The sequence below is a fragment of the Phocoena sinus genome, chromosome 19 (assembly GCF_008692025.1).
Source record: "Phocoena sinus isolate mPhoSin1 chromosome 19, mPhoSin1.pri, whole genome shotgun sequence".
NCBI lineage: Eukaryota > Metazoa > Chordata > Mammalia > Artiodactyla > Phocoenidae > Phocoena > Phocoena sinus.
This window is the reverse complement of record NC_045781.1, coordinates 31092838-31106834: the sequence shown is the minus strand read 5'-3', so window position 1 is coordinate 31106834 and position 13997 is coordinate 31092838. Positions and strand designations below refer to the sequence as shown.

At 46.3% G+C, this 13997-nt stretch overlaps 1 protein-coding gene across 6 annotated transcripts in view; it reads right to left on the bottom strand.

Moving 5' to 3' along the window:
• Positions 1-2893: 2893 nt before the first annotated feature.
• Positions 2894-13997, bottom strand: part of NUP93 (nucleoporin 93) — a 106427-nt gene continuing 95323 nt past the window's right edge. For 3 of the 6 annotated variants that reach the window (XM_032613723.1, XM_032613724.1, XM_032613725.1), the window contains 10 exons: positions 13467-13658; positions 12619-12745; positions 12434-12506; positions 12096-12140; positions 10427-10543; positions 9553-9671; positions 8695-8812; positions 7551-7634; positions 5967-6095; positions 2894-3182 (listed from right to left, as the gene is read on the bottom strand). In XM_032613723.1, the coding sequence (XP_032469614.1) occupies positions 3072-3182; positions 5967-6095; positions 7551-7634; positions 8695-8812; positions 9553-9671; positions 10427-10543; positions 12096-12140; positions 12434-12506; positions 12619-12745; positions 13467-13658 (1115 nt within the window). In that variant the 3' untranslated portion in view covers positions 2894-3071. Of the gene's footprint in view, positions 7635-8694; positions 8813-9552; positions 9672-10426; positions 10544-12095; positions 12141-12433; positions 12507-12618; positions 12746-13466; positions 13659-13997 lie in introns of all 6 variants that reach the window. The other 3 variants (XR_004347001.1, XM_032613722.1, XM_032613726.1) reach the window with 3 other exon arrangements.

Genomic DNA, 13997 nt, shown 5'->3' with positions numbered 1-13997 from the left:
CAGTCAATCTCTATGACTGACTGAGGCTAAGTGAGAGTCCAGGCAGGCTGGGGCCTGCCAGCGCTCTGGTGGGCCTGGGACAATGCCCCAGCTTGGGGTTTTATTCAGCGTTTGGCATGCCCGAGTCACTTTCTGAGTGACATAATGGAAATGTGGCAGTGATGTGAACTACCTAATGAGCTAGACAAAGGTTCAGATGCCTAATGGAGAAACAATGATTGTGGGGATCAGTGTAAAGCAGTAGGACGTTGGCACATCTGCACGTTACAGTTAAATTAAGTATTAAAGCTTTGGCCAAAACAGTTCACTCAAACAGAGCGGGCAGGGGTGAGAATCCAAAGAGTAAATGCTCAATTTTTTTCCCCTCTATATCAGCAAGTGCGGGATTCTGTGGGAAAGTCTATAGTACTGTTCTTCAAGTAACCTAAACCCTCGAATTTAAATGATTCATCAAAAGAATAATAGTGGCTGCTCTACTGCCATTACAAGTCCCTAATTAGACGGTAAGTTATTGGAGGGCAGGAGCAGGGCCTACATTCTGGCTTCAGTGTGCGTGGGCATCTCCTGCTCTTTGATGAACGCGTCCAGCTCAGGAGTGATAAAACCAAAGGATTCGCGCTCTGAGAGCTCACTAGTTCCACTTGTTTTCCCTTAGAAGTTAGGCGGCCACGGTTGTTTTAAAAAAAAAAAAAAAATCAAAGGAACAGAGTCCATGCAATCAAATCCCTAGGCCTCTGAAAGGGACTCAGATCAAGTCAGTACATCCCTCTGAGTGTCTCAGTGAGTTTATTATGAGCCACTCGGAGGCAGGAACTGACCCTGTCAGCCTCCAAGTACCCTTGATTTTGTTAGAAAGATTGGAATCTCATCCTGGGAAGATGAAAGACTACCAGGACCACTTTCTCTCAGTTTCTCTGGGTAAATGGTGAAATCATGGACCAGTATCAAGGGAAAGGATTTAGCTCCCTGACTGAGTGAGCTAAGGATGACTTTTAACCTAATAATCTATCACAGGACCATGATTTCTGGCCACAAGCTGTAACCATGAGTACACGGGAACCTGTTAGATGCTGTGACCTTCTAAACTCGGCCTCATGTCTCCTGCATCTCTGCACCCAGCAGGCCTTGCTTTACCACAGAATCCGTCGACAGGACAAGCCCTGGGTTTGCTCCATGAGCCTGGCCCAGCCCTTCTGGTATGAACCAAGTTACCTTATTTCTCCTATAAATGTCTCTCGCTACACAAGTTCTCAAATGCCAACCAGGGACTGCGCTCCTCTCAACTCCACCCAGCTCCCCCTTCAGGGCAGCTTTCCTCTCCCTTCTGTCCAAGGGTAGAGGACCTCATCCCCCTATGCAGGGCTCACGTGCAGCTCTCCTATTTGGAGCTGGCAGAACTGCATGACGCAAGGAAAGGCAAATTCACAATTAATTCTCACAATGAGAATGATGAACAAGAGGTGAGCCAGGGAGCAAATACATATTTAAACACCTTGTGCCTTCTCTCCTTTATGACACTGTTATATTTCTATCTACAAGATCTAGTATCAAAAAAAAAAAAGAACCCTAAATCAAACTTTATAAAAAGTCCTCAGAATACTCTTTTTAAGACACTGTTAAAGCAAACTGTTTGCTTTGTTTAAAATATAATCAACACACATAAATTGGGCACAACTTGCTAAATCAAGTCCCCTGCAGTGCTTGCGTTCTGAGACTTTCTTAGTAAAGCCCAACTGAAGGTGAATAGATGGGACTAGAGGAGGGGGACAGCTCCTTAGGCTACATCCTTGATAGATATAAGGGGATCCAACTGATGAACAGCAGATGGCCCCATTATCTATCTATTAGCTCTTTACTACAAGGAAAGGCAACAATTAGTATTTTTATAACCAGAGGATTGTGAGGGTAACCATGCCCTGTGACGAGAGTTTCCTCTCTAGAAGCAAAAAAGTACCTTTGGAGACTCTGGGAATCTTAACATCCTCCTGGGAGAGCCCACCTCAGGAGCAGTCCATAAAACGGGTAGAGCCGACCATACCCAATTTCTCGTAGCCCCAGCTGGTCCATTCAGCAACAAACACTCGTCCTCACGTCCTCTCTAGTTTAGTCCAAGGCTTCGGGAGAAACAGGGCCAATGATGGGGGACAACCTCTGCTCAGGGACCACACATCCACGGTGCTGATGCCCAATGTAATGAGACCCATGAGCCGGCCTGGCCAACTGGCTTCATGAGTGGGAAAGGGAAGGAGAGGGGAAGCTGTCCAAGCAGAAGAACCAAGCACCAGAGAAGGGAAAAGAGGGGCTTAGAAGTCCTCTTGAAGAGAAGAGTACACAAGGCCAAGCAGTCGCCTCGCAGTACTGCAGCTACAGAGGGCTCCCAGGTTTGCCCTCCCTCGAGCTCCAGCTGAGACCCTGACAAGGTTCGTTTACTAGGCTATCGTTTCCTAGGCCTATGTTTTCATCTCCAGTGGGATTTCAACAGAACAGCAAACCAAATAATTTGGAGGATGGTCTCGGACCCCCGGACGCCAAGGCCCACCTTGGTGAGGTAAGAGGGAAGAGGACATGGAGTGCTTGGTATTTCACACACAAATCTTAACTTACCAAGGCTGAGACTGGCTTTCACATTCAAATAAAAATGTGAAAAGCAAACTGTGACCCTGCTACAGGGAATGTTATATCTAAATAAAAGCAACTCCCAAAGGCTTCATTTCCTTGCTCATTTTGGGTGAATTTTTAATCATTTAAGGTCAACTTTAACCAAATCACAGATGCCTATATAAGCCTATAATTTTCTGGCCCAAGCACTAGTGAAGACATTTCCTCCCACACAAATAAAAATTTGAACAAAATTTCAAAGGAAAAACAAAACAAAACAATGAAAATAAAAGAATGTGAAAAGAAATACAAATCAAAGAAATTTATTGGTGTTGACAAATATACATAATACTAAAAAACAAAACAAAACTAACACAACAGAAACAAAACCAGAAACTCCCCCCACCCTGGCAGGCCCACAGGCCTGAGGTACTGACAGCAAGCAGCCCCAGGAGCCCCTTGGAGCATCGCACTTAATTCATGAGGACCTCCATCTGCACCAGCCTCGCGTTGGTGTCCCCAGATGTCCGGTAGGGTATCATCCCAGCAAAGGTAATCAGGGCTCGGGCTTGGCTGCGGAGTTGCTGAGAGAAAGGGGAAGAAGAGAAGAAATCCAGTTAACTTACGGGTCAGGGCACTGTCCTGAGAACCACCACCCTGGCCTTCCATTTTCTACCCCTTGGGGGTCAGGGCAGATTCCCGGTGGGTGGATGACAGTCTCACCCTCCACCATCATGTTCCTCCAGCATGGTGCAGAGTTAGCAAAGCTCGGCTGCTGGGGCCTCAGTTCCAAAGCCTTTCTGCTTAGCAAAAGATGGATGGGTGTGCCGGGCAAGCTGCCTCACCTGACACGTCTGACCAGCTGCTGACACGGCCCTGTGCTTCAGACTGCCTGCTCTACTTCTCTGAGCCTCTCTCTCTCTCCTGGCTGGTTTCTGTCCAACTGTTACCATGGGGTCCTGAGTTTCTTTCTAGGACCCTCATGAAGCACCTGCACTACCAGAGGCAACAGTCGTGCCTAAGTGAGGCCCATTCCAGCTCTTTCCTCTCCTGCATCTTCCCCTTTCCTTCCTTTCACTCCTTACATTCCTTCCTTCCTGACAGAAGTGCTTGGCCCTCTTTTCTCAGGCAACAATATTTATGAGATTCCTGGATTGCTCCAGGAAGGAAAAAGATTTAAACTCAGGTGTTTCCAACAACAAAAATAGGAACCTTCACTCCAATTTCCAACTGATAAATTACTGAATAAAGAATAAAGAAACGTAAGAGAACAGCTTCAGGTTGCCCCACATTGAGGTGTGTTGGATGCTTATACCAGCAGGAAAGGAAACCATATCTGGAATAGAAAAGGAGGGTCTACACACATCTTTTGGATCAGTAATGAGATTTTTAAGAAAAATTCAAGGGTTACTTACTAGGCTTCTTAAGGACCATTCAAGAAGAAAACTGAAAGGTTAAGTGCCTTTTACCTGATATGTGAAGTAAATTGGCAAGTAAAGGTCCTAATTAATGTCCAAGCCAAAAGAAATTTACTTTATGATGAGAGTATCCATCAGATTTTCTTTAAAAGTGCAAAAATGTGCATGGGTTCTCCTAACTTGTAGCTACTTTACGTAAGCTCTAGGGGTATGCAGGCCAAGGGACACATCCACTCCCTGGCAACACTGCAGCTTAAACCACGAGGCCAATTCTTGGGCAGGCGGCTTTTTTTTTTTTTTTTTTTTTTTTGAGTACGTGGGCCTCTCACCGTCGCGGCCTCCCCCGCCGCGGAGCACAGGCTCCGGACGCGCAGGCCCAACGGCCATGGCTCACGGGGCCAGCCGCTCCGCGGCATGCGGGATCCTCCCAGACCGGGCCACGAACCCGTGTGCCCTGCATCGGCAGGCGGACCCCCAACCACTGCGCCACCAGGGAAGCCCGGGCAGGCGGCTTTTACACTTAAGTCTTTCCTTGACTCCACCCATCCCTTCCTTTCATTACAAAGGAGAGTGGTGGGTAAGGGGAAGACAGGAGAATGGCTTTATCCATCATATGTAAAAACTAAGTGCCTAAAAAAGAGAGACTAAAACACACAGCGTGTGAGTCCAGCTAGTCTTAAATCAGTTCCCTTCAGATGTGGAAAATGGACCTGCCAGGCCACCAGCTCTGCTCTCTGTGAGCAAGCCCTGCTCTGACCTGTAAGCAGTACAGAGAGTATCAGAAACGCCCACCACTTCAGTAGTTGTATTCACAACAGCACTGCTGCCAAGGCCCTAGCACAGCGAGCCCACTGCTGGCACATCTCCTATGTAGGCTCTTGCCTGTCCAAGGGCAGATGGCAGACCTGCAGCTGCCTCTCATGCACACACGGATGGGCCTACCACGTCGGAGGACCACTTCTGAGCACTGCTATGTATGCTGCTAAAGGTGAAAATTCCCACCATCACTCACGAGGCAGAGGTTCTGACAGTGACAATGCCTGTAGGGGTCATAGCAGAGAGAGCCCATGGAGGCGGGAGATAGATTTTCAAGGCTCTAGTTTCTTGATTGCCAAAATCAGGTATGGCTGTTGTACACCATACTGAGAGACTCGCCAAACATTAAGTGGAAATGTTAAGGGAAAGGTAATTAATTCTAAAACACTGCCTGTTTTAATGGTTTAATTGGAAGTCCAATGCGCTATCCATTGCGCGACAGAATTAATGGTTTAATTGTGTCAAACACCTTTCTTTCCCCTTTTATCAAATCAACTGTACACCATACACTGTTGGAATCCCAGGGTTCTATCTACCTGGACTCTGCGTGACCCAAGCAATGCCGGAGGCCCCACAGGCAATGGCCTTGGTATCAGACAGACCCGGCTTCCAGATGTGGCTCCTTCACCTACCACCTGAGGTGCCCACAAAAGCAAGACACCTCCTGACCCAGGCCTCAGATCCCTCAACTGTAAAATGGGGATAACGACTGTCCTAGGTACCTCCCTGGAGTCACTGTGAGATGACAGTAGAAACAAGGGATTGCATCTAATTGTTGACCAAAAGTAAGTATGGTTTTCATGAAAGTGCTGAACTGAGACTCATAAAATGACCTTCTATTTTAAAATGGGCTGGAATTCTTGTGGAATCAGTATAAATTAGCATTTTGATTTTTTAAAAGGTGATATTCGCTGACTTAGCACATCTTTGTTTTTTAGCTTGAGAAGAGTAGCAACCCCATTAATGTTCGATTTCTTCCGGGAGCCCCCGACACAAACTTTACCCAGCTGCCAGGTAGTAAAGAAACGAGCAATTTAGGGTCATGAGCAGTGGTCTCATGAGGTGCAATGGACAGCAAACCAGAAAGGTGGTTCTCAGCGATGGCTCTGGCCAACCATCTGGCTGGGATCTTACAGAATCACGGTCCTCGATGACTCGCTGGGGCCTGGATGCCGATGATGGACTTGTCCCCTTGAGCCTCTTAAACTGTGTGAACAAGATGTTCATGGTGGCGAGAAGCACTTCTGAGAGGTTGTGCCTGACCTGCACAGAGGGACACACATTAAGTAAGGAGAAAGAACCAAGCCCTGGGGCCAACCACAGGTTGGGGGAGGGGGGAGCAGTGCTCCAGGAAGGCCTGGTCACATCACATCTCCACAGCTGCCAGGTGGAGCGCCACACAGCCACCAAAAAGGAGCTGATGGCATTGAAATGTCAAGCGTGAAAGCAAAGCTCAGGCAATGCTACTCAGAAGGTCAGGTAGGTCACTCTTCTGACCCCTTGTTTATGCCAGTCCTCCTAGGCAGGGGCAGTGAGCAAAAAGCATGCCCACTACGTCTGGCCAGCAAGAGTGATTAGCAAAAGCCTGCATTTGAATGTCAGCAGGCAGGGACGCATACGCTGGTTCTCCAGTCCCTACCACTCCCCACTGTCTCAGACCCACCAGACTGTCTCCATGGGACCAGCACAGCCCGAGCAGAGGCCTCGGGAGTGTCTATGAGGACAGGCCCTGGTACAACACTTCAGTCCATGAAACACTGAATGATGTAACCAGGGGAGGGCAAGAATCAACAGAAGGAGTGGCTAGGGGTAGAACTGTAGCAGGTGTGAAGGGACGGTCGGCAAGAGGTAAGACCTCCTGAACTGTGTGTACCACAGCAGGCAGCTGCCTCACCACATGTGCAGAAGCCGGCCTTCCTTCTTCCTCTAGAACAGAAACATGCTTCCATAAAAGGAATGTGCTTACTAATGGTTTTAAATTGAAACACTGTTAGGAACATCCTGGAACCAGGCAGCTGGCCCTCAGTGCCTGTGGTTCTAGAGAAGAGTCTTACCCTTAGCTGCACATGGGAATAACCAGGGGAGTTCTGGGCTGCAGCTCAGATCAGGGAAACCAGAATTTCTGGGCCTGGGCACAAAGATTCTTTTAAAGGTCTCCTAGCAATTCCAGTGTGTAGCCCAGTTGAGCACCCTTGGGCTAAGCAGTGGCAACATGCTAGAAACCCTGCAGAGAGACAGTAGCTCTGGGGCTCTTGGGCTGATAATTGAGTCCATGGTCACTGCACCTGCTTCTTGAGACAAAATGGTTCAGAGAAGGGAAAGAAGGATGTGAATCATGATGCATATTTCATGTACCCAATGGAACTACTTAGACAAGATCAGAGTTAAGCACTGACACACCCTCTAGAACAAGTGCATAGTAAAGAATCAAACCAGATCCCACAGGATCAACAAGAAACCTGTTTCTCCCAAGAATATGTCTGGTCTCTAAAGCGAGTGTATTTTCTGAGTCAGGAACTCAGACTATAATCTGATGGGGATATGTGTACTCACAGAAAAACCAGTCCAGGATACCTGAAATTGGACTCGTCTTAGAAAACTCAGTCTGGATGGTGACTGTAGTAGGACTGTTAAAGTTACTGGCTATGTTAAAACAAAAGCTTTCAGTTAGAAGTGGGGGAAAAAAGAATTTTATAATTCAGGAAGAAAAGGACTCACCTCATCACTGAAATTTCTGAAGGCAGCCACTCTCTCTTCCACACTTTCCTGATTCAGGGGCACCAGCTTCAACCGATCAATTATCTATTTAAAACAAAACACATCGGTCCCATATGATACAACCATCACAGTCATTTCATCTCCTCAAACACATAGTCAGCATCTAACACATTCATAGTGGGCTTCTTAATAGGAAATGCTAATCCCCTCATTCAAAGGCTTTGATTCTAACTTGCTGACTGACTCAATTCCTATCCTCGTTTTCTGAGGCAGTTTTACAATTCAGAGATTTCAAATTACTCTGAGAAACCTCTCTGTTTTTAGACTAAAGAAGAAAGGAAGAGAAAAAGGAAAAAAAGAGCAACACAGAATGGGGAGGGGGAAGGGTGAGTTTTGACAGGGCGAGAGAGAGTCATGGACATATACACACTAACAAACGTAGTAAGGTAGATAGCTGGGGGGAAGCAGCCGCAAGGCACAGGGATATTAGCTCGGTGCTTTGTGACAGCCTGGAAGGGTGGGATGGGGAGAGTGGGAGGGAGGGAGACGCAAGAGGGAAGACATATGGGAACATATGTATATGTATAGCTGATTCACTTTGTTGTAAAGCAGAAACTAACACACCATTGTAAAGCAATTATACCCCAATAAAGATGTTTAAAAAAAAAAAAAAAAAAAAAAAAAAAAAAAAAAAAAAAAAAAGAAGGTATAGAGCCCATTAGATCACAGTTAATGATCCAGTTAGGTTCTAGTATAGGTTATTTACTTAATGGGGAGGAATGTGTCATGTGTGTAGAAATGTTGGCATCAGATCATAATGGACTTTGATGCCAAGCTAAAGAGTTGGTGCTTAATTTTAAAAACAAGTAGAATCTATAAAAGAAAAGTAATAAAATGCCCACTGTCTGAAAAAAAAAAAAAAAAAAAAAAAAAAAAAAGAGCAACACAGAAATCCCTTTTATATTCACAGGATCATACTTGTCCTTCTTCACTTAACAAGCATACTGGTGACATTTCCTTTGTTTTAAATGAATCTCACGAAGCGTTTTGACATTTCCTTTGTTTTAAATGAATCTCATGAAGCGTTTTGATTTTTCAAGGGCATACATTAACCTGCACTTCAAACACCCTTCCTGAAACTTACATCAAAGGCTCTGTCAATATGCCCACTGTGATACTCGTCAAAAAAGGTGATCAAGTCCAACAGAAGATAGAACGTGGAGTCCACAAATTTATTTGCACTGATTCCCTGAGCCCTATACCTGAAGGACAAAAAAGAAGGAAGGGGGGTATATTAGGAATTTCTGTGCAATCTGTAACTTGAGGATAGCATCTAAAAAATGTCAAACAAAACCTCTTAAACTCTCTAGATGAAGTGAACTAAGGAGTGGAAAATAGTGTTTCTTTTGAAATGGCCAAGCATTTGATGGTGGGTTTGACAGAAATCCACCTATAAATGTTCTGTGTGAAGCACAGTTCTCTTGCCTCAGCCCCCATCTCAGCAAGCATCTCCAACCCAGTTTTCACTGGATCACTTTATTAGGCATATCTGCAGAGGGCACAAAAAGTGACAACTATTGCCCCAGCCTGGGAGTTACACTGGTTAAAGTATGATAACTCCTCGAACTCATGGGGAGGAAGGTAGCTTCTGAAACACTGGCCACTACATCTCTAAGAATTTCCCCATCCATCCATCACTAGCTTTGTTCCAAAATGTCTTTGAGATGGCTGCTAATGACATATAGATGAGTATAATGCCTAGAATTAAACCTCATGTACAGGATTAAAATGTTGAGATACCCTTTCATACCCTTCCTTTTGGCAAGAATGTTTACCAAGTGACAGTGCCAAGTGACAGTTGGTTATGACGTGGGGGAACAGGAACTCTCAAACTGTCAGTGCTGGTGGGAGGGTGAGTGAGTAGAGCCATGCTGGGGAACTCTTTGATGCTACGGTAAAGCTGAAGACGTGTCTGGGTGGGCACTGGGAGCCCTGGCCTTACCGCTCCGCGACGGAGAGCGCCATGTTCTTCAGCCTCTCCTTGTTGGACTGCGGGGCACTGATCTGGGGGACGACAGGGCTGAGCAGTTTGTTCATCAGCTCCAGAACCTTGTCAGCATTCTGTTCGGTTTTTTAAATTAAGAAAGGAATCAATTAAAAATAATCAATAAGAGGAAAAAAACTAAATAACCGAAACCAAAGAGGGAACTTTTGTTCTGTATCTTGATCTGGGTGGTGATGACACAGATACATACCTGTGGGAAACCCATCAAGCTGTTCACTGAATATGTGTACATTTTTCTACTTTTTAATTAGACCTCAATCAGAACACTTTTAAATGAAAGGAAAAATGAATTATAACCCTCTTTTTGCCCACGTTGGTCAGCTGATAAAAGGAGAGAATGTATTCTTCTTCAGGCCCTAACAGTCATCAGTATTCCCCGCATGTTCTCACAACGAGCTACTTCCTCCAGTTCTCTCAGAACCCCTCAGCTGTGATTTTGTCCCCTGACACACACGGGGCAGTGTCTGTGCGGCTGCCCGGAGGGTGAGCACCAGGCATCTTCACCAGCAGCTTCACCACCCAAGCGTGATGGGTGCTTCCTCTGCTGCCAAGGGAGGCTTTGCTCAGTGCCCGTGGGACAGCCTTTCAATATGTCACTCTTGTTTGGCCAGGAAGACCTTATGGGCAGAAATAATTCTGTAAAATGGGAATTTCACCCTGACTGGACTATTAACTGCCTAAGCACTAGGAGAAAATGCCTCAGCAGGGAGAGGGGTACAACAATGGCAGCATCGAAATGTTTGTGCATTTAATGCCAAAAGGCCGATGACAGATCTATTAAGTGCAGAAGAAAGAAAAGAGCACATTTTACCTTGGCAAGGTCATAAAGCTTTGCTGCTTCTTCAAACAGTCCTTTATTTTCTGCCACGGAAGCAACTTTGTTGATAATAGGTTTTGTGTCACTAGTAAACTTATCTATGACTCCAGGCTGACAAGACAAATTATGGAGGGGAGGAAGAGAGAAATGGGGGGACAGAGTTGTTATTTTAAACATAGAGAAGCAACTGAGATCCGAAAACTACTTTAACTGAAAATACTTGCCCTGGGCAATGCACATATTTCATCAGCTAGACTCTGGCTTTCTTGAAGATATACGGTCGTATTAAACATATGAAAAGGACCAAGGAAACTACCCATGAAGAGGCAGACTCAAAGGAAGCACAGGAGTCACCAGTAAGACTGTGCTTTCTAGTTTTCCAGAATGACCTAGAGAATCGGTGAAATCATCAATGATTTTAATTTTGCTGATGAGTAGGCACTAGGGGGAAAGAAACCAGGAGGCTCAGAGAAAGTATCTGAAAGATTATGAATTTGTTTTCTAAGACAGATGGCAAAAGAAATCCAGTCCTGAAAAAATATATGGCAAGTGGTGTCAGGATACTAAAAACAAATTTAAAAAATCTGCATCATCACTCAACAGCAAAAAATGGTCAAGAAAGTATGGGAGAGGCCTGAGGTACTGTGAAGAGAGAGGGCAGACTATGTGACGTCTGACTGGCCATCTGATTCTCCATCAGCCCTGGACCAAGTCGGGTGACCTGCTCCGCCACCCTGGCAGCACAGGAGATCAGTGAAGAGCATGGGCTCTGGGGTCAAGAAGGACTGGGCTCAAATTCCAGCTCACTTCCTTACTAGCTGTGTGATCTGGAGGAAAATAACCTCTCTTGTCTCCACTTCCTCCCTTGAAAAACAGATGACGGTTCCCACTGTGTTGGGTTCTTGTGATGATTAAGTGAGAAAATACATGTCAAGCATTCAGCACAGGGGCCTGGCAGTTGTCACTGCTCCATAAGCATGACCACTGTCACCAGCACTGCCACTGTTCTTCTTCTGGATGGTGTGAGCAGTGGGAGGTCATCTTGAGACTGCTGGCTCTAAACCACCCATTTTTACAAATGAGGAAAGTGAGTCCCTAAGAGAGGCATGTGGAGAGTGCCCGAGTGGGTCAGGAGGGGTCTCTGACACCAGGGCCTCTGCCCCTTCTACATTGCCCAATAGCCATGATGGGTCTTAGGGAACCGCTAAGGCTCACGGGAGCAGCTGCATCTCTGGGGTCAGTGTAGAGTTCTGAGCCCTCAAAAACTATCTTTTGAGAGAGGTCAAGTGCATTTCTAACTTTCCCCTCTGGGGAGAGTAAGTGCAGTAACCAATTTCTTTCTTGCATATTTTCTGAGCCAAGAATGGCAGAAATGTAGCCTTCTCAGCTGAAAATATGGCAGGTGTGAACAGATGAGTATTCTGAACATAATAAAAAAACTATCTAACCACAAATTTACATATTTTAAGGAGAAATGTAAATGTATGTAAAATCAAGGTCATCATTTGGGGCCTGTAGTTTTCATTCTTTGTTTTTAAAACTAAGCAACTTCATTCAGATTTGCGTCTTCAGTACCTTGAATCCTAAAATCTAACTGTATTCTTTGGACAATTATAAACCCCCAACTGCAAACTAACACACCTCTGGGGTGCACTTAACCCACCTTTCTACTTCCATCGTTCTCTAGCTTCCCAAGAATCATATCGAACTGCAGAGACAAAAAAAAGTTTACTCAGTTTATTGGACGAGGATATACACAGAATCCACAATTCTTTGAAGACAAGAGAGGAATAGGGGAGGTGGGAGAAGTCTTGCACAAACTAGAGAACAGTGAGACTGAATCAACGTTTTCATTGTCAGAAACCAAAGAAAACTCTAACACCTCCCTGCCCCCAGCCACATCCACCAAACTCATATTGAGGTGACCATCCAGTATCACATCAGCATGAGAACTTGTACACTGTAAATCATGGGGGCGTGGAGAAAAGTTAACAGACATACCTCTCGACTTTCTATCACCAGCTCGCTCACACAACGCAGAAACATGTTTTCTCCTTGACTGTCTTTCTCGTCTCTAGAAGGGGACAAAATCAACCTGGTTTCTGGTGTGGCCCCAAGGTCTCTGTCATTCTCACAGTGGCAGAAATCAAAACCAGCTGAAGTAAATGGTCAAAAGCCAGTCTAACCTGAGGAAGTAGAAGTATTGGAGGGCCTCTCTCGGGTCCGTGGATTCAAACTTCCGGGTGTAGAGAATGAGTAGCCGCACGAAGTTCAGCCTCCGCATGCAGGGAGGGTCGCCAGGCTCATGGCTGACTGCACCGACGGGGACAGAACTGGTCACAACCACACTGCCCTTCTGACCCATGCAATGGAGAGCTATGGGAACTGAGTCCAAAGACCCAGTGGTGGCACCTACTCCTGCAGCCCAGCCAATGTTTGCCACTGTGAGCTTAGGCCAATCCCCTTCACCACCCTGTCCTCAATTTCATCCCAAGTACAGATTGGAGAAAGTGGCATTTTTAGTAAATCACTAGTATGCTGGTCTCTGAGTGAAAAGATGGTGACAACTGACCATTACGGCATGTGTTCTGGAATGAGTCTCCTGTGCTACTAAGGAAGCTGCAGCCATTCATGCACAGGTATCTTCTCTCCCTCCCCGGACTCCCACCCCATGCAGGTAGGCACACAAGATGGCTGGCTACGCCTTCCAATGTCTCCAGTTAGAGCCCTAATGAGAACCAGTCTCACGACTCTAGGGACTGTTTCTCCTGTACCACCCTCCAGGCGACCTGACTCACTGGCCACAAAACTAGCACTTAGCAAAGCATTTTATCTATTAAACACCTCAGGGAATACTAATGGCGGTGGGAAAGGCAAGAACCCTCATACTAATCACCTCATAAGCCCAACCGCCTACAACACTCTAAAATGATTGGTACCCACTTGCCCAAATCCCTGCTGGCTGCAGCTATGTGTCCACTGCCATCTGATGGGGGGATGTGTTATGGATGTGCCACTGCCAACAAATACTCACGGAGTTGAGCGCTCTGTCCCGAGGATTTTAAAAGCAGCTTTAGCTCAAAGAGCACTAGCGCCACGTGCACAGCATGGCAGCGCAGCCGCTCCATGCGGAAGAGAAAGGCAATGGCAGCTTCGAACTGCGCGGTGAGGAACAGCACTTGGAAGTAGAGGAAGGGCTGATGGTTCACCGTGAAGTGGGACTCACCTGTCCAGGGAGAGGAGGTCAAGCTGACTCAGAAGGAGCCGGCCTCTGCTGGCAGCCCCGAGCCCAGAAGAAGCCCTATGTGCTCAAAGGACTTGCTGGGCAGGACAAAAGCACCAGCCTGAGCCTGAACGGATGCGGGGGCTCTGGACACAGTGGATGCCACTCCAGCCGTGGCCTGTTTCCACAGCCTCCGGACCTCACAAAACAACTGGCGAGCGGGGCTGTGTTGTAAAACCCAAACTGCTTGCATTAGTTGGGAGAGAAACAGAGCACAGGACCTTAAAACGGAATACAAAAGGGGCTGTTTCTCTCCTTTATCCTGATAAAAGTCACTCAATA